The sequence below is a fragment of the Artemia franciscana genome, chromosome 19 (genome assembly GCF_032884065.1).
Source record: "Artemia franciscana chromosome 19, ASM3288406v1, whole genome shotgun sequence".
NCBI lineage: Eukaryota > Metazoa > Arthropoda > Branchiopoda > Anostraca > Artemiidae > Artemia > Artemia franciscana.
The window spans coordinates 11,034,626-11,062,523 of NC_088881.1; the positions used below are offsets into that span (position 1 = coordinate 11,034,626).

The following is a 27,898-nucleotide window of genomic DNA, read 5'->3' on the forward strand; positions in this document are numbered from 1 at the left end:
TTAATTCAAAAACGTCCAGAAATTAAATAAAAAAGTTTTTTTTAACTGAAAGTAAGGAGCGACATTAAAACTAAAAACGAACAGAAAGTATTCCGTATATGAAAGGGGCTGTTCCCTTCTCAACGCCCCGCTCTTTACGCTAAAGTTTTTTAATGTTTTAAAAAGTAGAGCTGAGAGAAAGAGTCAAACTTATTATTTACTTAATTTTACTTAACTTAATTTAATTTTAACAAACTTAATTTTATACCCATTAGAGACCGGGATATTAGACTCTCTCTTCCAGCCCTTCACCCTAGATAAAAAGGTCAATTTTCTCCCCTCCCGACTCACTGACACATTCAACTGGGTCACCAAAGTTGTTCCAAGGATGTTGCAGATAAACCTTTTGGTCTCTTAGCAAACTATGTTTTTGATTCACAAAATAAGATCACTTGGCAACACAATATGTTTTAATATATATTTGATTAACAACATAATATGTTTTTTATTTACATCGTTACTTAGCCAAGGAATATATTATATATCCCATAGAACAAATAGTACAAAAATATTTAGATACATTGGGAAAACCCATTTTTGGACCCTTCTCCTCCCCCCTGTTCCCTTAAGCCAATGTTTTGAAATCCACTTGGCCCCCATATACTCCCCAAAAGATTCAACCTAATACCCAGAGCCATTCCTGAGGTAGGGCAGATTTGCAACTTCGATAACCGGGTACCATATAGGGTCTGTTGATTTACCTTTCTGCTTGGCATAAAGATATAGCTATTCCAAAGGAGATTACAGCAACAAGAGATTTAGATGGGAAAGAGGCACAACGTCTTTACCTATTCTAAGATCAAAATACCCCCCCCCCCCCTTTTCCCACTATAAAACCTACATGTAAACAATTAGCAGCTTGTATAATTTATAGCCCTTGCTTTAGGAGCTGTAAAGAGCCTTGTCATCTCTGAGAATATATTCATTGAAGGCGTCCGGTATTTTGAGTGCTCAAATTTTTGTTCGGGGCCACGTGGACAGGTTATGGGGCCACGAATATCGAAAAAGGAAACAGGAGAGGGCTAGATGTTCTTCAATTACTTTTAGTCTATAAAAAGGGCCCTAGAGATTGCAATGTCCCTGAAATGAGCCCCCTCTATTCTTCTACAGCAACCCTTTCCTTTCGGAACAACCAGAAAAGAAAAATAACAATTGATAATTTATGGTAGGCACATGAATCCCCTCTTAAGCAGCGCTGTATTTGCGGCATATGCGAGATCTGTTATTACGAATTTTGTGGCCGTACTGCCCAATGTTCTAAGATTAACGAGTTATCAAATATTTTTTTTTACTTTTACGCTAATAGTGTATTTTTCATTTATTTTTTTTTTTGTAGCTACAACCTTACAAAACTAGATTGCTGAGATTGTAAAATGTTTTCATTTTCCTAGGCAGGGGGGAGGGGAAGATCAAACGTCCTTTCAAAACAAAGAAAAATTGATTCTGTTTTGGCTAAGATTTGGCTTTTTCCATGGTGTATAATGCTTTTCAAACAGTTTAATAATCAGCAACAGTAGCACATATTCAGTTTATTTATAAGCACTACAGCCAGAAAAAGGTGATTTTACTTTTTTATTTCATTCATTTTTTGTTTGTTCTATCTTTAATGGCTTAAATTTTTTCTTTTTGGTTTACGGCTATTCCTTATTAAATAATTAAATACAAAAAACAAGTTTTTTAAACTGAAGTAAAGAGCAACATTATAGCTTAAAACGAATAGAAATTATTCCGTATATGAAGGGGTTATCCCCTCCTCAGTATCTTGCTCTTTACGCTAAAGCCTTCAGTATTTTAAAAAATCTTCTTATTTTAATTTAAACGGCCCCTGTGTTTCGGTAGCCGTGCTTAAAAACTTGGGACAAACAGTCAAACTTAAGTGTAAAGTGCAAGGTATTGAAGAGGTGGGCAATCCCTTCTTCTACGGAATAAATTCTGTTCGTTTTCCTTTTAATTGTTATTCTTTACTTTTAGTTAAAAAATTGTTTAAATTTGACCTCTGATCGTTTTTCAAACAATGCCTGTAAATCTGGCTCACGCTCTATGACATCCCGCCTTTTAATTGGAGACTCCTCTGAGGAAATTTCCTCCCACGTAAATTACATTGCCCTCCCCAATAAAATTCCCTCCGAATAGCGCCATATTCACTGGAAATCACCCTCGTAATATTCCCTCAAAACAGCACCATCATAACCGGAAATCCCCCCTCCTGTAAAATTTCACGTGGACGATTCCAACTGAGACATCCTCCTTAGGATGCTTTCATTTGAAAAAAGCTTCAATGTTTAATCATTTTCTAAATCACTCCGGAAATCCTCCTCCCATGAAAATGTTTTTCCAGAAATGCAAACACGCTAAAAATAACCCCGGATAATTTACCTGGAACAACTCCCCATAAAAATTGGGTTGGAATTTTGTAAAGGAATTCTTAAAGTCATCGCAAGGTAAAATATCTCCTGAAAAACTCAACCCCTAAAAATTTCCTTTACCATTGCAAATTTTGCATGTGAAAACTCACCCCAGGGACAAAATCACCCCTTGGTAAATGTTCGTAAGCGTCCCGATAACAAATACTACACGTAAACAATGGGCACATTCTATAACTTATAGGCCTCTCTCCACAGACTGTGGTTGGTCATTTTACCTTTAAAAAAATAGTTACTGGATCTTTCAATTATACTAAATGAAATGGCAATCTAAAAATTTTGATCGGATTATTTTTGGAAGAAAGGGGCATGGGAGGGGGCTACTTGTCATCTTATCGCTTTGATCACTTAAAAAGAGCACTAGAATCTTTAATTCCCGCTCGAATGCACTCTCTCCCGATATTCTTGGACCATTATTTCGATAGGATAACCCCTAGGAAAAAACAACAACAAATAAACACGCATCCGTGATCTTGCCCACATTTTTATGTATAGGACCTTGAAACTTCTACATTACGGCTCTCTGATACACTGAATCTGATGGCGCCATTTTAATTAATATTCTTGACTCTTAGGTTCTCTGATACGCTGATTCTGACGGTGTGATTTTAATTAATATTCCTTGACTTTTAGGAGAGGTTTTCCCCTATTAAAAAAAATCAGGCAAATTTTCTCACCTCATAGCTTTTGATGGGTAACACTAAACTTGATTAATCTTATATATTTTAAATCAGTATAATAAGTTAATTCCTTTTATGCATCTTTTGGTATGAAAATTCTGTTTTTTAGAGTTTCGGCTGCTATTGAGCCGAGTTGCTCCTTGCTTACAGTTCGTTCCCATGAACTGTTTGATAATAAAACCCAATATAAAGTTTCTCTTTCACGCAATATTTATGCTGTTTAACTGAATTCAGCCGTCCTGGCCGAGTGGGTTGGTGCGCTGGATTCGGGATCCTTTGTCTGAGAGGACGCGGGTTCGAATCCCGGTGTACCCAATTCTTTAGTTTGGGACGGGGGTCAGTGGCGTGACTCTCTAAGCTTAGCCAGAGTCGACCCAGCTCTAAAGTTGTACCTGGAGAAATCTGGGGAAGGTAAACAGGAAGGGTGTGCGAAAGCACAGGATGGCTGGCCCCCAATCCCCCATAGCACTTCCTGGCTGAAGGGCCAAGAAAAGGAGATCAGCACCGCCGGTACGGACTGTAAAGTCCAATGCCGTATCCTTTACCTTTTTTTTGTTTAACTGAATTCTGTTCAACTGAATAACATAGCTTAACTAAATTTTGTGTTATCCCAGTTGATTTTGATCTATGAATGTTCTTAACTTAAGCTGCAGTTCCAATAGTAGTAATAATAATTTATAAATAACCCAAAATAAAATACAAGTAAAATTGAAGCCAAATGATACAAGTAAAATAGCTAGTAGAGAAAAATCTTGGATACAAAGACCAAAAAAGAAAAATAAACAGAAACGTGTTAAATCAAAAATAAAAAAGATAATACAGCAACTATATGACCAGAAAGTGCGTATCTGTATTTAATATCCTAAATCGGAGGGGAGGGATGAGCTAAGCCTGCTTGATTTTCATTTTTAAAGCACTCTTTGAACAACCTGCACAGCAAAAAAAAGGTAATTTATAAGGAGCTGCTTATCTATACAACAACTAGCCACGTTAGAAAATAACTTCGTTTAACCAATTTATGCTATCTCTTGCAAGTATTCATTCTAGTACCTTTGCCTTTCCAGTTACCATTTTTTATTCTCAATATAAGTTCATTTCACATTTCATTTCTTTTAATTGTGTTTGTATTTAATATATTGCATGAACTACCTAAATTTGATATTTTCTAATTTCTTTGAAAATCTGTATAGCAATTTTAAACTTAAAACCATAATAAAACTGTATTGTTTACAGTATCTGTAAATGTATGCGAGCTTCTTCAAAAGTAAATTATTTCCTTGATTTAAAATACGAAAGTATTTTCTTTTTTCTTTTCAAAAATGGTTTGATTTAATTTTCCAAATTTTCCTTCTTTAATTTTCCAAAGAAAGACTTAGTCAATCTCAGCGTTTTATAATGTCTCTTTAAGACTTCAACATTAAATTGAATGGTAAAATCTGAGTTTATCTATTTTGCATGACTGTTTATTCATTTTTCAATATGAGTAAACTTACCAACTGAGCTGAAGTTCAGGCCATAAGCGCTTATTGCATCAAAACACACATAAAAAATCTAATCATTGTTTTCTGGATATGGGCCAAAATTTCCCAATTTTTATCTTATACTTTGCCAGCTGTCCAACCTTACCCTACACAACAACATCTTCCAGGTTAAGAAACAACTTTCGAAATGTCTTCAGCCGGTATTTGACCCTGACTTGCAACTCATCTATTAGAATTCCGAATTCCTGTAAGGGGTTCAATACGCATTCTTATATTAGGTATTTTATGTTGAAAAAGATGTCAAGTCAGCTTAGTATTAATCTTTGCAAACATTTATTTTGTTTTTTTACATCCCACCATTTTGTGCCAATTCTGTTCCACCCTCTTAAGGATTTATCTCCTAACATTATCTTTTCAGCAATGCTGAGAGATTGGACTGAAAGGCTTCTGTCCATAACTAATTATTGATGTACCAGGGTCAGATGCTTCGCTTGCCAAATAATTACCTGTGAATCTAAAATGTCCCAGGACCCACGTTAGTGAAACATGGTTGCCATTTAATGTTGGTCTTTTCAAGGCTTCATAGCACTCCAATTAAATTTTTTGTTGAATTGATTTCCTTGACGCTGTTCGATGTAGAGAGTGCCTCCTCTGCATCCTCCATCTGCCTCCACTGCCTCCTCCATCTGCCTCGTCTGCCTCTATCCATCTGCTTGCACCCAGTTTGAGCGTTTGCACTTCGCTCGGCCTGATGTTAGCCATCACTAGGTTTGTTGCCGAACTTTAGCCCAAGGATGAGAATTGTATTTGACTTTGTCATAACGTGGTCTCTGGACCCCTAGACCCCTGGACCCCAGAAAAGCTCTGGGACCCCTACAAAATTCTTGACGAACTTCTATCGTGATTTGGAAAAAACTGATGTGCCGGTCTATAAATAGAACATAGATCTATGCTTTGAAGTGTCTGTGGTATTTATCAGGGAGACTGGTCGATTTTAACCGTGAAAGAGCTTCTCGGTCACGAAAGAGCTGTGCGAATCATATTATTGAAGTCGACAAAGACAAAACAGTTTTCCATCAGAACTCTGTGATCTCCGCTATTTTCCGTCGAATCATAGGAATATGTTCGATAATTGAACGATTGGATATAAAGCAGCTTGATGCGGTTACCAAATCCTACGAATATTATCCGACATGGATTCAGCAAGACCATTGAGAAAAGTTTTCTGGAGACTGGACAGCAGAGTTATTCCACGGTAATTAGAGCAGTCACTTCTAGAGCCTATCCTCTTACGTGAGGGAATAATGACACCCTTTCGTCAATCTTCAAGGATTATCTCACTTCTCCTGATTATGAAGAAAATGACTTGGAAGAACAGGGACATTGTGGGGTCCGCATATTTCAGTAGTTCAGAGATAAAGCCATGGATACGAGCAGCTTTATGGTTTTTGAGTGTTTTAACTGCATTTTTGATTTTTTAAGGACTGAAAGATTCATCTGTACGAATATCTGCATCAGTTCTTTGACTGCTAGATTGACTGAGACTATTATTTTTAAGACCATACGGGCTAGTATTGCTTAAGAGTGAGCATGAGTGGTCCTTGCACCGCTCAGGACGAGAGCCTTCATCAGAAAGAAGCGTCCCATCCCTGGATAGCACAGGACCCAATTATGGAGTTTTTTTAGTGAGACTCGGGGATGCTAAAAAGGCTACCTTTATCTTTCTTTTATGCTGCTAGTTTAATTTCAGCAGCTTTCATTGCGACGAACTGAGTTCAGTTCTAGTGAATTACTCTGCTCCACACTCAATTACGCCTTCGATAAGTGGCCATGGCGCCAAGGAATCTTACCCTTCGTCTTTGCTCTATGACAAACAGCGCTTCATTTGTTAGCCATAATTTCTTTGGAAAACCTCTCTTGCCAAGCACAAATTGTTCTGCTTCACTCGTTTGCAATTTTAAAATATTTCCAGGCACCTCTGCTGCTTCTAAGTGTGCTAGGTAGCCCAAAGGGATTCTATACCTCAATAACGTACTTTATACGAGTATCTGGTCCCTGAAGCTTTCCAATTTCGACATCGAATGGCCTTCTTGTGATCGTTGCACTTAGAGGTAATATGACACAAATATTGCTGTCTGTTTGGTTGAACTGTTTAAATCTTACAGCTGCTCACTCTATCCCAAATATTTCTATCAGGATAACCGTCACGAAATACCCTATATGATAACTTAGAATCCCTCTGTTAGAGTAGAGGCGTTATGGTTATATTGTTACTCCTGTCTCCATTTTCTATGGGTCCGAAAACCCTCTATATAGCATATTTTTGCATCAAGTTGATGGAGCGGTGCGACTTTCTGCTTCATTTCATTTCTTGTCATAATGAGAATAAAAAGTTTCCTGGTTGGTTTACTTCATCGGGTGAATATTATCTTTGGGAATCTGAAAATCTTATACTTATGCAATAATGAGTTCATGTAGCTTTTCGTTTCCTGCTTCTTAACTTCTGTTTCCGCGTCCATTGGTCAGTATTATCCTGTCTGACAATACTTTTTGTTGCTTCTTCCTCTAGAAAATTCTCTATAGGTTGAAGGCCTATACATACTTCATGGACGCTGTCGCAGTTCCATAGTACATTGGTGTGATCTTTAGGCAGGCAAGCCTATGTACTCATCTCAAAAGTGATATATCTGGGTCGAGTTGTCCAGATCACAAAACCAAATTACTGCTCCGGTCGAATTACTGCCTTGTATAAATAAATGATCTCTTTTGAGCTAGACCAAAATTTTTCCCTTCTACTTATTAGCGCTGGATTAGGGAAGCTATGGTTTTTTGCACTTTCTCTGCATGGTGTGATTTCCAGCTAAACTGGATATCAGGTATGATTCTCAGGTATTTCACCTTTCTTTGAGTGATACCGAGTAGCCATTAAAATTAATGGCTACCCAGTTGCAAAATGGTTTTAATGGTCACAAAAGAACTTTCAGATTAATTATGTTCGTGAATACTATTGCTTCACTTTTTTCAGGAACGAAGCGGAGACTGTGTCTTCGTGTCCATACGAAGACTGTGTCCATTCGTGGACACAGTCTCTAGCGGAGACTGTGTCCATTCGTGTCCATTTAGCATTTCCTGTCTTCATCCAAACAGGTTTTTCAGACATCCCGAGTGCGCTCAGGCGTTTGCCTAGGTAAAGTTTGGTTTTAGGATCGCTTATGAGGTGCCAATGAACTAACCCCATTCCATTCCATTCCATTCTTTTCAATAAAAAGGAGGATGGTTCAATTAACGTGCATGATCTGTGATTTTGATAATGTTCTTTCCCAAGCCTAGGCATAACAACACCTCTTTGTTTCGAAAATAGCTACTGGATCGTTTATGTATAGGCATACCTCATGCATGTGGTTCAAGGTAACACAGTTCATAGTTGCATGTCTATCCTTACTTTTTATTTAAGAGTTCCAACATTTTAAAATATTTTCAACGAATTTACAGTTTATTAAGTTTCTTGTATAGTAAGTGAATAAATATGTTAAATTAATATTTTCGTAATTAACTTAACTGACTAAGATGATTTCACTTTGAGTCGCAAAACTAAGAAGATTGACCTAAATGTAATTCATGATGCCAGTTCTGCCAATAAATGGTGCATTTTTCAAAATTCTTCCAGAAACTTGTCTTTTATTATAACAAAAAACGTGTTTCAATATTTTCATTATTACTATCAATTAAATTGTCAGAGAAGGCAATGCCTAAAGAATCTTGACTGATTTTATTTTTCCAAAGATCGGCGTTTGATAAAAAGTAACATTACGGAGGAGATTTCCCCCTCCTCAACATCTCGCTCTTTATGCTAAAGTTTTTTAGTACTTTTAAAAGAGCTTCTCATTGTTCTAATTAAACGGCCCTTGTCTTTCAGGAGTCATTCATAAGGAATCGGGACAACGTTCAAACATTAGCGCAAATAGCAAGGTGTTGAGGAGGGTGCAACACCCTTCGCATGCGTAATAATTTCTGTTCGTTTTAAGTTTTAATGTTGCTCCTTACTTTTAGTTGAAAAAACTTGTTTTTTGTTTGTTTTATTTCTGATTGTTTTTAAATAATGCCAGAAAATCTGGCACCACGTCCAAGGAGAAACCCCCTTCCACGGAAATATCCTATAGACAATTCGACCGCAGTTAAAATTTACGCGGTCGAATTAGTTTATTTGTTTGTATGTTTTTTTCCAGGGGTAATCGTATTCACCCAGTGGTCCTAGAATATTGGAAGAGGGCGCATTATAATACAAATTAAAATTTTTAGTGCCCTTTTTAATTGACCAAAAAATTGGAGGGCAACTCGGCCCTCTCCAGAGAGGGGGAATATAGAATTTTTTGTAAAATCCTGTGGCAAATTCCCGCAGTGTATAATTTCCCCTGATAAGTTCACTTCATGGAAACTTCCCCCCTTAGAAAAACCTCCAGCGAAAAATTGACCCCCCCCAGACTAACCCCAGCTTGGATTAGTCTGTTGATTGTAGAACTCTTGAAAAAGATACAATAGTGCCGCTTCGGGTCTGTTGTATAACGTACGAGAAAAATTTTAATTTTCTCGTACTCTTTACCACTACTTACACTACGTACCATTTACTCTTAACCACTCCGCGCGTAAAATTGAGACGAAAAGAGAAAGCAAGACATATAGAATTTTGTTTTGTAAAATCCTCTGGCAAATTCCCGCAGTGTATAATTTCCCCTGACAAGTTCACTTCATGGAAACTTCTCCCCTTGGAAAAACCTCCAGCGAAAAATTGCCCCCCCCAACTAGAAAATGTATGCATGCATCCCAATAACAAATACTATGCGTAAACAATGGACAAATTTTATAACTTAAAGACTTTTCCCCTGGGGCTGTGGGGGTAATGTTATACTCAAAGGCATAGTTACTCGGCCTTTCAACTATGATGAACAAAATAGCTGATTCAAAATTTTGATCGGACGATTTTGGGAAAGTTGGGTGGGGAGGGGGCTGAGTTGCCCTCCAATTTTTTGGTCAATTAAAAGGGGCACTAAAAATATTAATTTCCATTATAATGCGCCCTCTTAAAATATTCTAGGACCACTGGGTGAATACGATTACCCCTGGAAAAAAGAACAAACATACAAACAAATAAACACGCATCCGTGATCTTTCTTATGGCAAAAAAAAAACCCTCATTTTTACAGATAGGAGCTTGAAACCTATATAGTAGGGTTTTCTGATAATCAGATGGTGTGGTTTTCATTAGGATCACTTGACTTTTAGACGTTGTTTTCTCTTTTTTTGAAAATCAGTAAAATTTTCTCAGACTCGTAACCTGTGATGAGTAAGGCTAAAATTAATAAAATTTATATATATGAAATCGACATAAAAAGCCAATTCTATTGATATATCTATTGATATCAAAATTCTATTTTTATAGTTTGATTACTTTTGATCTGGGTTGCTCCTTGCTTAAAGTTCATTACCACAAACTCTTTGATTTGACTACTTCTTCTAGTTAACGACTGATTACTTTAGAGCTGGGATGCTCCTTACTTACAGTTCATTACCACGAACTCTTTGATTTGATTACTTCTTCTAGTTAGCCATCGCCTTTTGTCCGAGAAATTCGTCAATTTTAAATGCTTAAACAAACACTCGGTCCCTTTGTGAAGAATAAATATTTAAGAACGGTACAAAATCTATTTTGACAGATGATTCGTCAGTTTGGTCATGCAAAGTCAATCTTTCCCCTTATTTGATTTTATTCTATTCGTGCGCCATCAGCTGAACTAATCCTAAGTAGTTTTCCTTTTCCCTGCCATAATCACTGGTTATATAGCTTTTAATATGAATGTATTCTTTCGGTGGTTGGTTTGATTTATATACAGTAGGATTTTTTAAATTTCTGTGTACAGTATATGATTCCTAGGTGCATTGAAGATTTGTTTGACAGTATAAAATACCATAGCACAATATACAAGGCGAGGATAATAAGGAAAATAACTGGTGAAGTAAAAATTATCGAGATAATGACTATATACAAATTGGGCAAATATGTAATTCTGAGTGTATCCGAAAAGGCTACGAGCATTAAGGTGAAACATCGGAGAATGTTTAGGGCTCTGTTTTACTAAATCAAATGACATTGTGTGTATCCAGTTTATCAAAAACAGGGCTCTGTGCTATTTTAAGAACAGCTGAGGGTGTTAGGTTGAAACTCCCAAGATATGTTAAGGAAAATATTGAAAAGTGGTTGGAGAGCCGCCAGCCCCCTCCCACGCTCTTTACAGTTGCTCAAACACTAAATATATTTGATCAAATTTTGAAATAGACATCCTGCTCAAAACAATCTAAAGTTCAAATAACTATGTCTATCGGGGTGACCCCCCACCATTTTTGAAGAGGGACGTCAAGCCTAATAAAATACAATGTTCGCGTGCTGATTGTCAGAAAGACTTATCGTCAATATCTAAGGAACGGCTACCGGTATTAAGTTGAACATTTCAGGGGATGTTGAAGAGCTATGGGAGGGCAATCAGCCCCCTTGCCCTTTTTATAAGTTTCCTTCCCTCATTGCTGATCAAACTTTTAAATATAAATTTGTTCAAAGCAGTAAAAAGGTCTAGTAACTATGCCTTCAAGGATGCAGTCCCCTCATTCTCCAGGGTAAGTATTGTAAATTATTCAATTTACCCTTTTTAAAATGTAGAAAATGGATTTTTAATTCAAGGTTTGTTCAAAAAGGCTAAATGTATAAGGTGAAACTTCAGGGAATGTTGGATTCTTTTATGCTTCTTTTTTTTTAACTAGCCTGAAGACACTATGTGTATACTTTTGACACTACTCCTACGGTTGCTGTAACTAACGACACAAAGGGCATTAAGTTGAAACGTTTAGGGGGAGTTTCCATTAAACGAAAAAACTATACGCAAGCAAGTATTAAAAGGGCATATAAGTAATATCATAGGCAAGGCTTCTCTTTCATAGCTAGAAATAGCATTGATAATTTTACAGGAACTAATTTGATTGGAAATTCAAAGTTCTAGTGACCTTTTCAGAGTCAAAAGTGATTGGAGGACAATCAGCCCTCCACTTTAGCTCATAATTTTCTAGACACTTCTAATCAAAATTTAAGAGAGCCGTTTTGTTCACCATAGCTGAACGGTCCTGTAACTGTATCTTTAGGGCCCTTGGGTAGGTCAACCCCCAGAGTTAGGCAATTTACCCATTATGTTTAAAAAATCAATGTTGCCTTAAATTAAATTTAAAAGCACCGTATATATGCTGATTGCCAATAAGACATCTACTTTATTTGCTGATTTTATTGCTACTTCTTCTCTTAAAATTTAACTATAAAATATTGTAAGGCCAGACAGTTTTTGGCTTTACAATATTTTGTTAGTAGCACAAACCTCGCAAGCGACGCTTTTGGCGTGCTACCGATTGATTTTGTATTAATACTACTACTACTAAGTGTATCCAAGCTATCAAAGAGCATAAATAGATTTTTTTGCGAATGGTATGAAGTTATATTTTTTAGGTCAACTAGAGGAGGTATATAACTAAATTAAACACTACTATTTGAGTCCAGATAAAGGTTTATATTGTTAAAAATTGTTGAAAAATTTTCTTCAGCATACCAGTAGCATGCCAAACAATTAAGTGTTAGAGAAAAACAGAAAAGATTTGAAGTATTATTTGTTTTCCTGAAAAGACTATGTAAATATAAAACGAACAGAAAATTAAACACACTTTTTCCGCAAAATAAGTTTAGAAAAGTAAAAAAACATCATTAAACTAAAACTGAGCAAAAATAAAATCAAATAATCTACCAAGTGTAAAACTACCACAAATAAGCATCAATAAATAAATAAAACCCAAAACAAGCAGAAATTACAAAAAATAACAGAGTCAAACTCAAACTAGCAGAAATTAACATGAGTAGGGCTAAAAACCCCTATGCCTTCCCAAGGCCAGAACATAATTTGCAGTTTACTGAAAAAACTGCAAATGAAAATTAGTTGTTAATTAATTGTATACTGTGTATTAATTCTCGATTTAATACACATATGCTAATATTTATTCCTTAAAATGTTAATAATATAATTTGATTTATGAAAGTGTGTAGAAGTAAAAACGTTTATTTTTTTCTGTGGGAGGATCTTTCTGTAAAGGAATTTTTCCATGGGGAGAAGAAAACTTTCTATGAAAAGATGCCAGATTTCCCAGCATTTTTAAAAATTATCAGAAATTAAATATAAAAAAAGCGTTTTTTCAACTGAAATTAAGGAGCAACATTAAACATTAAAACGAACAGAAATTATTATGCATATGAGTGGGGTTCATCCCGTCGTCAGTACCTCACTCTTTACACTACTGTTTTTTAGTACTTTCAAAAGAGCTATTTATACTAATTACAAGGCTTTTGGAATTCAGGGGCCATTCTTAAACAATTAGAAAGGAATTCGAACTTTAGGCTAAAAAGCGAGGTATTGACGAGGGCATGAAGCCCCTCATATGTGTAATAATTTCTGTTCGTTTTAAGTTTTAATGTTGCTCCTTATTTTCAATTGAAAAAACTCGTTTTTTTTAATCACGTAATACAATACTACTACTACTACTAATAACTCACTACAGCACCAAGGCGTCTAAGGCCAACACAGCTACGTACGCTCCTTCTCCAGCCTAATCTATTTAAAGCCTACCTCTTTACACCCTCCCAGGAAGTTCCCATTTCCTTTAAATCTTTATTTATGACATCCTCCCAACCCAGACAAGGACGACCTGCTTTCCGTGTAGCCCCAGACGGTTGGCCAAAAAGGGCAATCTTCGGTAATCTTTCATCCTTCATCCGTAGAACATGGCCTAGCCATCTCAACCTTTCTTTCATTATAGCGCTAGAACCTTCTGAAGGACTTTCGAGCATGCTACTAAATGCTGCTCCACTTCTGTGAAGTTACTGCTAAAACTGCTAGTGAACTAACTTTATGGATTCTTTTATGCTTTGGTCTCTTCATTATTGAGTCTTTTTTTCTTGTGTAACGTGCTACATATTCACAGCATCGAATAGTACATCAGATCCGTTTTAAAGCTTAATAACGGGTTTCAAGGGTGTGCTTTTTAATAACTTTCTATTTTATATTTATTAGATTCGCACCATGAATTCCTGATCAAGATCATTTTTACTATATGATCAGGACTATTAACCTAATTGTATTACTGTTTCTAGTTGGCTTCACCACGGCTGAAATTCGTTATGCCTGGCACACTGGAGCAAATTCAGTAGAAATCGACCAGACGGTTACTCTTCCCCAGTTCCAAGTACTTGGGTATCGGATAAAGTCCTTTGAGGTCCAGTTAGCAAGCGGTAAGCCAGTAACGAAGAATGTGAAAACCACTCCTGGGTTTACCCTTTCAATTTCTGAGGTTTTGTCCTTGCTACCACACTTCCCCTATCACCTAAGTCTCTAGTTTCTCCGTTTCTGTCCGTTGGTCATTCAAGTAACGTCCGCAGATCACTGGTTGGCATCTTATGCGGTTTAAAGAAAAGCGATATTCACGCCTCTTAATTTCCTTCTCGGTCAATCAAAATATTCTAGGCGAAAAGAAATATTACTTTGTTGCTTTAATATGATATTTTTATGTTACTTTAATGAATCTGGACATTCCTATTTGGTTGATTGTTTGGTTATACTGCTTTGTCTTTGGTGATTGGATAGACCAACAAGGCCAAGACCATTTTCAAGTGCTTATTTGTCTCAGTTGCTAAAGTAGAAACAGCGTTTCATCTTCTTTTTTTCTCTCTCTCTTCGGTATTTTCTTTTTTTCAAACCCAATAATTACCATTAACACATTATACTAGTATTAGGAATTCAAGTTACTATTATCACTGAATTTTCACTGTTGTGTCTAATCACTGAAAAAAAAAAAGTTTTAACTTATTAAAATCTAGATTACGATTCTAAGTTTATTTAGTTTTAGCTTGGAATTTTCTTAAATTAGGCAGTTTCTTTTGTTTTACAACTAAGTTTGCTGGGTAATGAAATGATTTGGGCTGACTAGTATGGAGAAAAAAGGTAAGTTAAAAAAAAACGTATACAAACAAATCTACTTATCCCTTTGAGAAAGTTGTTCTCTTAGCTTTGCCCTATTTTGCAATGATAATAAAAAATATGAAAAACAGGTAAAAATAATATTTTCAATTAGATTATGGTCATTAGCTTCATATTTTTTTCTGAGTAACGCTAGATGGCTTTTTTTTGTGAAGAACCTGATTTTAGGCTCCTATCAGTTTGCAATAATACTTCGCTGGTAACTTAGGTCTTTTACAGTGGGTGATCTATGATTAGAGCATCTTCTAACCTTTATACTCCCTTTTATAGTCGCTATACACGATTCTTTCCGATGTAAATTTTCACAAACATATAAATTTTCTAATGGGAGTAAATCCATTTATTCAGACAGTGAAAAAACAAGTAAAAAGTCAAGATACTGTGATCACATATACAGGGATCGTCATCAGTAGAGTTACTAAAATAATATAATGAAACTAGCATATTTACACAAAAAAAATCTCCAAAAGATAAGATTCTTCAGTCAGGTAGAAAATTTGAAATTGTAACATATATAAATGCTTAAAAATTCGGATTCTAGAACTAATATAATAAAATCAAAAAGATTTTATTAGAATACACTCTTATCAAAAGTTATAAGTCATTGAAACAAAATGTATGAAACGAGTATGAAATGAAATGGAATATTCTTAGCGATTTTTGACTTTAGAAATCTACTTATAAATTTCTGCTATATACATTTTTCTTTTAAGCAGCTTAAAAATCCTTCAAAATTGAGCTTCATTTTTCACGAAGAATCCGAATTCGTAGTTTTGCATTGGGTTTGCCATTTATAATTCTAAAGGTATTTCCACAAGCACTAGAATAAGTGTGGCAAGGTTTCTTACCTATCTTGCTGTTTTTAAGGTTTCCAAGGTCAGTTTAAACATACATTAACAATTTTGATGTTTCCAATATATAGCAGCAGCTACTGTGGGCAAACCTATTGCCCAATCACAAGTTTCATTTCTTGAATTTTTTTTTATTGTAGAGTTTTAAACGCCTTAAAATTTTTGGCTAGGATTAAGAAAAAATTGATTATACATGCTTGTTTTCTCCTATAGTAGGCCTAGCTTAAAAAAGTAGAGACTTATTCAGGTACTCATAAAATTTTAAAGTAATACCACTTGCCTCACTAAAAAGTGTTTCATCGCTCTCTGTCACCCTTAGAGTCCATGCCTTTAAACTTCGCTCCAAGGCAAAATATTCACAATTAAGCGTTATTTAGGAACATGAAGCGAAGATAAGCATTAAAATAACGTTCTGTTTTTAAAAGGCCGTCGCTAGCACTGAGAAAGCCTAATGTGCTTTAGGCTATGTGTAAAAATGGAAGATTCTCAAGTTGAGCATATTAGCAACAATACGTTAAAATAAGATGAAGTGTCAAACCAAGATAGTACGTTTTAATATAAGTACAATCAGTTATGATATTTAGGCAGATAACGTTCAACGTGGGGCCTTATGAACGCTCTCTGCGTTAATATTAAAGTATTCTGTATTTTTGCACATTAACAATATTTCAGCAAGTAAGTAGGAAAATAAATCATTTGAATAAACGTCAAAATATTTAAGCAGAATACACACAAATGAACGCTATTAGTTGGGACATAATTAAAGCTTTATCTCCTTGTGAAAACTAATTTGAAAATTATGAATGATTAACCTTCTCTTGTTTTTACCTTCTATTTGGCGAAAAGCGGAAAGGAAAAATTTTAAACAGCCTTTGCAAGAGAACACAAGAAAATCTATATGGTAATTACAAACAACCAATGAAAACTAAGTTTGTAAGGGTAAAACTTTCAACAAAATGAAATTTCTCTTGTTAGTTGTTTCCGATTTGACTGATAAAGATAAAATATTAAATTAAATTGTCAGAAACATCTCTAAAAACAGCAGAATAGAACAAAAATGTCACAGTAATAAATAAGCCATGACAAAAAATTACTGTATAAAAAAAACACGTACGGTCAATAAGCAATCAAAAGTGTAATTTAATTTGTTTATAGAATTAATTTAGCCAAGTACTTTGAGTAAAGTATTGTTGTAAAGTAATCTAAAACCTCACTATAAACCTCACGGTTGTTGACATTATCTATGATTGACCTTTTATAACTCAAGTCATTAAATCTTACAAACCGAATCAAACGCATATCAAACGGCGTTGTTGAAATCGACGCCAAACGATTTCAAGTCAAACAGCGTCGATTTCAAGTCAAACGGCGTTGTTTAAATTCCTAAAATTCCCTGTGTAGGCTTAGGATGCATTAAATAAAAAAAAATTTTTTTAACTGAAAGTAAAAAGCAACATTACAACTTAACACGAACAGAAATTACTCCGCATATGAAAGGGGCTGTTCCCTCTTCAACACCCCACTCTTTACGCTAAGGTTTGACTCTTTCTCTCAACTCTACTTTTTAAAACAGTAAAAAACTTTAGCATAAAGAGCGGGGTGTTGAGGAGGGAACAGCTCCTTTCATACTACAGTTTGATTATGGAATCCTACGAACTGTTTTCATCCACACAATCCACTCATTTCATCCATACTCATCCACTCCTTTCATCCACGAACTGTTTGATTATGGAATCCTGTTTTTAACTCTGGTTGTACTGTGGGGGGGGGGGGGCGGTCCCACAGCCTGTTACAGACTGTGCAGATAGTTCTAGTTACTGAATTATGATGGCTGAACGAAAACTTCTTTGTAGCAAGTTGTGCTTTTGAAATGACATTGCAGCACTGACTACGCAGCGCTAAGCTTCATCATATATTTTTTTTTTTTTACACACTTTTCAGTTTATCGCTAAGATATCATGTTGAATGAAACAAATTCATGATGTTTTTTTAAAACTTTTTTCGCAAACATCCCCCTTAAAAATAACTACCCCTGAGAAAAATCCTAGATACGGCCTTGTAAGAAGGCATCGGTTCGTGCCATATGTTTTATTTAAATTTATAAATAAGAGGACCAAAGTTATCTTTGCAAATGAAGTAGCTGCAGGAAAATGTGCTTATGTCAGTGGTTTGAGTTAACTTTGTAGTCAAAGCTGCCACCCTGGTTAGTAGCAGGGCCTTTTTTATCACCACCGATCGCAATGGGAAATCTTTTTGTAGTAATTCCTATTGATCGCAATGAAGGTCAAAGGCTTAATTATATACTTCATGGGTAATGAAATCAGCTCTGTCTGAGTTTGCGCAGCACTAAATTTCCCCCTAAATGTGTGCGTTCGGTTCAGTTCCTTTTATTATTACAACAAAAATATTTACAAGAGCACTATTACAATGGTCTCCGTAAGGCTCCTTGGCTCGTAGTATGGAGACTATACACCTAAAACAAAACAAAAACTCACTTCATTATTAATACAATAATATAAACAAATCAAGCAACAAGAGAAGACACCAATCCTTGATCGATCCCCACATTTAAAACGTATCGATCCTTTGACCCCATCCAGTGCATAGGGCGAAAACAGCTACCATCCAAGCCCCGCGTAATAAAAATAATAAGCCAAATAATAACATAAATTAAAACTAAACTAATCAATTTCATAATAAAAACTTTAAATATGCATTTTATATTTTAATGTAAGAAAATTTTTAAGCTAATTAAATGTGATTTCCACTTTTTCACAAAAAAATGTATGTGTCATTTTTTGAATTGGTCTGTGAGGACATTTGAAGAGTAAATTTCCTTTTCTCACTGCAAGTGCAACTGACACGTGTTGCTTTGGGAAATTCATAATTGCTAACAAAACTCAATTAACCTGTAATATATGCGAATAGTAGATGGACTCATTGAAATGTTGGTCATCCAAAACCTTGGTTTAATGGAGCACAGGTTTTGCAGAAACGACAGTAGAACACTTAGTTTTCTATTTATTCAATTTTTTTACTCTTATTTATTTTTACTCTATCTGTAAAATTTAAAAATAAATTGATCATAGGCTAAGCGCCAGACATTTTGCAGAGTAGATGTGTCATTCAGATGAGCTCTCTTTTGAACATGTGGTAATTTACTTATTTTTATATACATAATTTTTTGACTGTTTTACATAATTTTACTGTAACTTTAAAAGTATATATGATTTTACAGTTAAATAATTATATTAAACTGTAAAAGTCTGAAGTCTACTGAGTTATTTGCGTTTTATTGAAAACTATATGTTTTGGATAATCCCTGGAACTAGTAAAATTAAAGGGGATATTTGATATATAATGATATTAATTGCTGAAAATTCAGCAGCTAGTGATGTTACCTACCTGTAATTTTTATTTCTATTTTCAACGATACAAGTGCGAAAGAAAATATTTGTAACGTACTGCCTTTTCAGTAATTTGTTACTGAAACAAATATAATTCGTTATTATAATAATTTGTTTAAAACCACCCCATCCACAAAAACTTTATCTGTCCACCGTGGTAACTTGCATAGCTTACAGCCCTTGCCCTGGGGGATATGGGGGATTTTGCTCAACCTAGAGGCATAGTTATTTTTTCCCTATTGATTATTTTGAACAAAATGACCATCTTAAAATTTCGATTGGAAGCATTTGGGGAAAAGAACGTGGAGGGGAGATGGTTGCTCTCTGATCATTTTTGACTCTTAAAACAACTACAAGAAATTCTAATCTGAAGTGGAATGAACCCCATTTTAAGTTTATACGATCATCCCTTCAATAAAAACCTTACAGGCTAACAATGAGCAATTTTCATGACTTACAGCTAATGCCCCAGGGGCTGGGGGGAGGTTATCCCATAAGGAACTATATTTTTTTCCCCTTTTGACTATTTTTAACAAAAGTACTACCTCGAATTTGGATTGGAAGTATTTACGGAAAATAAATGTCGTGGGGGAGGGGCTGATTGCCCTCCAATCCCTTTTGACTCTTAAAAAGGGAACTAGCGCTTTTGATTTCAAATCGAATAAGCCTCCTTTGAGGCTTATACTACCACCCCTCTGTAAAAAATCTTTAGATGTTAATAGTGGACAACTTCCCTAACTTTCAGCCCTTGCACCGTTTTTTTTTAAACCCAGAGGCATTGTTGTTTCGCCTTTGGGCTATTTTCAACAAAATGGCTATCTAAAAATTTTTGGTCAAAAAGAGGGCATTAGGAGAAAAGAGGGCATGGAGTGGGGCTTATTACCCTCCAATCACTTTGACTCTTAAAAATGACACTAGAACTTTCGGTTTTAAACGAATGATCACCCTCCAAAGTTTACACCACCAGCCTTTGATATAAAATGCCTCCAGAAAAAAAATTAATAAATCACTAAAGTCTTAAGAGACTAAAGTCTCTTTACTACGGGTAAGACATAGCCATACTTTGGTTTTTGGCTAGTTTTCCTTGATACTGGACAATCATGTAAGATTTAGCCTTCAATTAGGTGCCCTTTGTCACGTATAAAGAAGTTCCCTATTTTGTCTTTCCATCTTAACAATTACCAGCTAATAGATTTAATTTCATTTTTTTCATAGTCCTGTCTTTGCATAAAAAATAAAGGGAAAAAGCTTTATTTTTAAAAGTGTGCTATGCAGTAGAGATTGGATGATAGGTAATTAACTTAGCAACACTCCGAAAGAGTTCAAAAGCCGTTCAAATTAGTTCAATAATATCTATATAGTTCACAAAAAAGTATTCAAAAATATTTTCACTAGTCTCCATTTTTCTTATTCACTGACACTCAGATAAGATACGTTATTTACATAACATCTCTAGAAGAACAGATGGGAACAGACACACATTATCGAGACCATTCTAGAATTTTGAGGGCACAATAAATATAAGTTCCATGTAGTTCAACAAAACATTTAACCACATAACCATATGTTCGATATTGATGCCTCGCAGCCACCACTTTTTGATATGATAGCCTATAGGCTACCCGTTTTTTATCTCCAGCGCCACCCCAGTACCACTTGCGTCGTCACTAAGGCATAGTAACGCAATTGAGTGGTTTCAACGGTTCTATAGTTTCTTCCAGCTCTGATATTATAACCGGTATGGGGTTGAAAAATATACTAACTTTCCAAGGATCACCACTGACATTCACTTTTCAAGGATTAATCTTCATTGTCTACTCCGACAGAACATGATCAGACTAGGATGAAATTTATGTATGAATTCTCAAAAACAAACTAAGAACAAAATAACTAATTTGGCACAAGCGAAACTGGTGTCGACCCCGAAAATGAGTCTGGCCAATCCGCTAAATTAAAGTTAAAATCACTGGCTTTTTTGAATAGTATTATCTTTCAATGGCCAGGATCAGCTGAAAAAAAAAAATAGATTTTCCAGAATCAGATTGTCCAGAATGAAGACATAGTCCTATAGTCTATATATTGCCCTATGAAACATAGGTTTACTCTGTGTTCCTGATGTTTGACGTGTTCCCGTCCAGGTTTTACTTATTAACAAAGCTTTTACTTATTGTGAACACAACTGACGTTGCGAACACAACTGATTCTGCACTGAGAATTTAGCTTGTCCTTTGAAATTGTACTATAAGAAAATGAAATCAAAAACGAAACAGGTCATTTATCTGGAAGGACAAAGGGGCAGAGCCCTAACACCATATAAAACATACAACCATATAACCAAACATACAATAGTATACAGACATTCAACCATAAAAACATACATCCACACAACCGTAATGAGTCAGATATCTGGGTTTTAGTGAAACTAAAAAGAGAAACGAAGAATTTCAGATTATTCAGTTTTGTTTCAAATTTAATTGTCTCACTCTTACATAAAGTTAAAAAAAAGTGTTTAATTATTTTTCAATTTGGCCGTTTACCTTTTAATCACATTCTGATATGATTTGAAATATATTAGTTACATCAAGTTTAGTCTTACCCATCAAAAGTTACGAGCTTGATAAAATTTGCTTTATTTTAAAAATAGGGAGAAACACCCCTTAAAAATCTCACCACCAGATTCAGCGTATGAGAGAACCCTACTGTAGAAGTTTCAAGCTCCTATCTACAAAAATGGGGAATTTTGTATTTTTTTTACTTAAGACAGATCATGAATGCGTGTTTATTTATTTGTTTGTTTTCCCAGGGGTGATCGTATTTTTTTTCCAGTGGTCCAAAAATTTCACGAGAGGGCTCATTCTAACGAAAATTAAAAGTTATAGGTGACCGAAAAAATTGGAGGGCACCTAGGGCCCCTCCCATGCACATTTCCCCCCCCCCTCCAGAGTCACCGGATCAGAACTTTGAGACAGCCATTCTGTTCAACTGAGTCAAAAACCAAATAAGTATGTCTTTGGTGACGATTTAATCCCCAGAGTTCCAGGGAGTGGGGCTGCAAGTTACAACTTTGACCATTGTTTACATATAGTAATGTCTATTATGAAGTGTGCAGACGTCTTCAGGGGAGCTTTTTAGCGTTTGGGTAGGAGTGGGTCTGTGGGAGGGGGTCGCTTGCGAGGATCTTTTCATGGCAGAATTTCATGAGGTATTTCCTTATAGAATTTCATGTAGCATTACTTAAAAAAAAAAAAATAATGAAAAACAATAATTGTTTTTTCAAGTGGAAGTAATGAGCAGCGTTAAAGCTTAAAACGAACAGAAAATATTACGTATGTAAGGGGGTTTGTCTCCTCATAATACCTTGCTCTTTACGCAAAAGTATTTTTAGTATTTTCAACTATTTATTCTAAGACCTTTGTGATTCAGTGGTCATTCTTAAATATTTGGGACAAAATTCAAGTTTTAGTGTAAAGAGCGAGATATGGCTCTTGACTAGGGGGCGAACTCCCTCGTATACGTAATAAAAATAAACAAGTATTGAAGTTTGTTACGTAAGATAACTCGTAAGGTATGTATGTTTATTACAAACAAAAACGTTCTTTAAAAAAAAATATAAGAAATCCAGTTGCATTTCTAAGTAACGAAAAATTGGAGGACAACTAGGCCTCCTCCCCAAGCCCTTTTTTTTAATCAAAATCGTCCAATTAAAATTTTGAGAAAGCCATTTAGTAAAAAAATAATATGCAAATTTCTTTTTAATTGGTGAGCCAAAATCAAAACCTATATTAATTCAAACACGTTCAGAAATTAAATAAAAAAAAAAATTAACTGCAAGTAAGGAGCGACAGTAAAACTTAAAACGAACAGAAATTATTCCGTATATGAAAGGGGTTGTTGCCTCCTCAACACCTCGCTCTTTACACTAATTTGTTTTTATTGTTTTAAAAAGTAGAGTTGTAACAAAGAGTAAAATTCAATAATATTGTTATAATATTATAATATTATTATTATATTATTATTGTTAATAATAATAATATAATAATGTTTTTTATTTAATAATATTTTAAGATCTTAGCATCAATGTATTTCAAGGCTGATGTTTGACCCATAGATAGTAACACATTTTAATTTAGTGTTCCATGAATTTAGTAAATAGCTAAGTTAAATAAAATATTGATTTTTCTCAAATGGGCCAATTACCCTATAATCTCAATGTGAGTTTTCATGGTAGCAGAGAAGTCGTGTCTTCGTTGTTATTTGAGATACGACAAGAATTGACTTGATCTACCTCTCTCCCCTTGGATACTGTATTGCTTATTTTTTTTAACAGTCAGTAGATCTGGGTTATCTTTGTTGCATCATAGTAGCTGTTGGTTGTAAAACATTTTAATTTAATCTTGGATTAATCTAGAATGGGCTACAACTTGGAAATAGCTAAAGTGCATTCACCAGGTTAAACAAAGTATTATTTTTAATGGGCCAGTTACCTATTAAATCTCAATGGGGATTGGTTTCGCTATCATTTTAGATTAGGGAAGAGTTAAATCAATCTAATTATTGTAAAAAAAAAAGGCCCCCACCCCCTGGATACTGCATTGCTTATTTGTTTTAAAAGTTAGTGGCTCTGTGTCCCCCTCGTTGCATCGAATCTACAGTAGCTGTAGATTCTAACGCATTTCCGTTTAATGTTGAATGAATCTAGAATATGCTATAGCTTGGAAATCACTGAAGTTCATTTACTTTTTAGGCAATTACTCTAGACTGGCCTGTGAAATCCAATTTGTCCGGTCAATGGGGTACTACCTAATCCAAATCTATATTCCATCAAGCCTTATTGTCGTTATTTCCTGGGTCTCTTTCTGGCTGAACCGAACTGCAACTCCAGCTAGGGTGTCATTGGGCGTCACGACTGTGTTGACTATGACAACCCTAATGTCAAGTACAAATGCTCAACTACCGAAGATTTCATATGTAAAGTCAATTGATATATTTCTTGGCACTTGTTTCGTAATGGTTTTTGCTTCTCTATTAGGTAAGACCTATTCAATTTATTTTTTAATAGAACGCATTTCTGATTTTAATTTAGTTTTCTGCCAAAAATCTTTAAGGACTGAGCACTGTTAAGGGATGGTTGAAGATAATTAGGATAAAAACGCTAGTGGGGCTGATGGAAATAAATGTTAAGTTTTAAGGAGTTGTGACACTAAGTTACCTAAATATTTATGAGATAATCTATAATTTCTACTTAGTTAATAGAAAAAAAGAATATCGCAACTTCTATTCTCAAATTCGAGTTTTAGTACCATAGTAACCCTAAGTTCTGCTTAGAACAAATATCAAGCAGAATGACAAAATGACCTGACACTTACCCTAGATGGGTTCAGCACTGCTAGCAGATTAGTTCAAAGCGGTTATAATGGACTGAAAGGTATTTTGTATCTTATGAGCAATGGCACATTAGTTAATAGATTTTCGTGGGAAGTTTGATGTGTTGTTAACCTTTATACTATAAATTGTAATCGGTGAAGCAATGACAGATGGTAGAGGTTTTGAGCTCCTTCCTCCAAAAATTTATCTCTCCAAGTCTCAAATTAGGAATGTAGGCACTAGTCCCACTCCTGACAGTCAGATAAGGCCCAAGATAAAGAATTATTTTTGCATACGCTATCTTTCCTGAACAAACATCCTATTGGCATGGTTAATTTATTTTACAATAAAGCAAGATAACCGATCTAGTTGTTTTTGAAATATTTAAAACCATTTCTTATGCGAATAAAAAGTTCTGGTGTCCATGAAAATAACTGATGAGGAAGCAATTTCAGTTTCTTTGACAATTAATGGATCATCCATGATGCCAAGGAAAACCACCTTCAAGAAAATCATCGCAAGAACAAAGTAAAACAAAAGACGTAAGTTGAATTCGGCTGGTTATCTTCAATGCTGAACCAATTATTTTATTTAATGCTGAACCATTTAATGCTGAACCATTTATCTAACAAAAGACGTAAGTCGAATTCGTTTGGTTATCTTCAATGCTGAACCATTTATTTTATTAAATGCTGAACCATTTATCTAACAAAAGACGTAAGTTGAATTCGGTTGGTTATCTTCAATGCTGAACCATTTATTTTATTTAATGCTGAACCATTTATCTAACAAAAGACGTAAGTTGAATTTGGTTGGTTATCTTCAATGCTGAACCATTTATTTTATTTAATGCTGAACCATTTAATTCTGAACCATTTATCTAACAAAAGACGTAAGTTGAATTCGGTTGATTATCTTCAATGCTGAACCATTTATTTTATTTTTAGAATACGCAGCTGTTGGCTATATGGCAAAAAGAATCGAAACACGAAAAAAAAGGTTTCAGGCATTGCAGGCCAAAATCATTGAACAAAAGAAAGCCATGCTAGAAGCACAAGCAGGCAGCGCGTCAGAGCACGAAGCAGCTAAAATTATATCACGAGTGAGTTATTTAGATTGTTTTATATTTCTTGACCAAACATAATGAACTATCCAATCATTAAGCGTTCTAAGCTATAATTTAACTCTAGTGTTAAGAAACTAAGTCATTTTTCTGATCATGGGCGAGAAAGATTGCATTTATTGACCAGAGATCAAAAGATCAACTAATCATTATTATAAAACGCTCGAATTATTATATAATTATTATTAATTATTATAATATAATTAAAATAACTATGATTATAATAACTATAATTGTTATTAAATTATTGTTATTATTACATTATATCTTTATTATATTAATTTATTATTATTATATTATGCTTTATATTATAACAAACTATATTAACTATAATTATTTTAACAAACTATGAAACTATGAAACATTCGAAACTATCGAAAAACATTCGAAACTATGACTGAAAAGTGGAGCTTGATAAATAGATCATACTTTTGATCGTGTATCAAAAATGGGAGTAGAATTATAAAGGAACTTTTTACTTAACCCATATTGAGACTACTACCATTGGAAACGGGCAATATTGATTTTACTGTGTGCAAAAAAAGCGAATGTTTGAGTATTTCGCGGACAAAACCTACTAATCAAATTTTAATGCTAGGTGCCTATGGAGGAGTTTTGATGGAAGGAATTTAATAAAATGCGTGACACGGGTGAATTATAAGACACACGTGAAAAATTATGGATAATTTAGTAAGAATTTCAACATATTTTTAATTTGGGAGAACGGGGGATTTGGGCCCTAGGTCTGTGATTTTTGTATTTTCTTATCAACCTCTTCAGTTTTTTATTGTTCTCAAATGCTGTTCTTTTAGTTTTATGACTCTATGACATAAGACCATATCAGTACTATACATTTCGCTGTACTTTAGACGAACATGTGACACTTCAAGTGTGTTTTCTAAACACCATTTGAAAAAATTAATATCTTGATAAATTTTCGCATTTGAAATATAGCCTTTTATTAAAATCTTCCCTAAAATCCAAAAATACATGAGAGAGTACAGCGTTCTTCTATTTTGATTGAAAATGACTCAGAGAGTCATTTTCCATTAAAAATAACTAATTAATTCCTCGTATTAAATATCTTAAATAAACATATTTTTTTCTTATTCCTCAGTTAAATCAGATGATGGTCAATGATTGCTCGTCATCATTAAGTTAAGTCGTCCTAATTAATAAAATTCTTGATTAAAGAAAATCCAAGTCAATGTTTGTTATTAAACCTATATTATTGTGTATTTAAACATATTAGTATTTTATTTTTCAGAAATCTTTATTACAACCAAAAATATATTTTAAATTGCTTAATAATGTCTCAACTGGACGTAACAGTCGAACAATTAATTTTTTTATTTTCCAATATGATGCACGCCATGTATTGACATGCGTTCACATTTACAATTAGACTTTCGACAAATTTTTCTGATTTGCATGGCACTTTTAACTACATCGATTAAAATATAATCACGGTGTAAATGCAGATTAAATTGTAAACAAAATGTTGAATACTAACAAAACTGATGATCTAGAGTAAAAAAATGGTTTATTTGTCGAAAAAGTGTTTCTTTTAAGCAAGTCCTTAGTACCAAGTCTTCATTGTGAATGGAAGCAAACGGGTCCATAGTCTGTGCGCAAATTAAGAGAGGGGTACTAGTCCCCCTTTTATCTTTCACCCCCTCTTAAAAAATTACTTTTTTGACATTATCAATTAAAAATTGAATAAAAATACCACAAGATTTTAGCAAATGCACAAAGCTAGATATAAATACAGACAAATGTGCATGAGGTTATATATTACGAAGTTTCTTCTGCATAGGAAAATGAACTAAGAAATAAATTAAGATTTTTAAATAGATTGATAAAAGTTACTTAAAATAATTTAAGTTACTATTAAATTATTTTATTTACAAATAAATGGTTTGTTTAGTCCTGCTCGTCAAAAGTTACGAGCCTCAGAAAATTTGCCTTATTTTCGGAAAGAGGGGAAGAAGCCCCTAAAATTCATAAAATCTTAATGAATATCACACCCTCAGACTCAGCGTATCAGAGAACCTTAATGTAGAGGTTTCAAGCTCCTATCCACGAAAAACAGAAATGCGTGTTTATTTATTTATTTATTTTTATCATATCGACCCAGTGGTCCTAGAATATTGCGAGAGACCTTATTTGAACGTAAATTAAAGTTCTAGTACGCTTTTTAAGTGATTTAAAAATTAGAGGGCAACTAGGTCCCCTCCAACGGTCATTTTTTCCCAAAGTCTCCTGATCAGAATTTTGAGATAACCATTTTACTCAGAATAGTCGAAAAATATAATAACTATGTCTTTGAGGGATATTTAATCCCCCAGAGTCCCTGGGGACGGGCTGCAAGAGTCCCTGAGGGAAGGGCTTGCTATTGTTTACATATAGTGTTGGTTA

General features: G+C 34.5%; 1 protein-coding gene across 6 annotated transcripts in view; it reads left to right on the plus strand.

The window, feature by feature from the left end:
- LOC136039284 (gamma-aminobutyric acid receptor subunit beta-like) overlaps positions 1-27,898 on the plus strand; it is a 191,217-nt gene that overhangs the window by 144,326 nt on the left and 18,993 nt on the right. For all 6 annotated transcript variants that reach the window (XM_065722867.1, XM_065722866.1, XM_065722870.1 and 3 more), the window contains 3 exons: positions 13,853-13,990; positions 23,738-24,022; positions 25,305-25,459. In XM_065722867.1, coding sequence (XP_065578939.1) covers positions 13,853-13,990; positions 23,738-24,022; positions 25,305-25,459 — 578 coding nt within the window. The remainder of the gene's footprint in view (positions 1-13,852; positions 13,991-23,737; positions 24,023-25,304; positions 25,460-27,898) is intronic.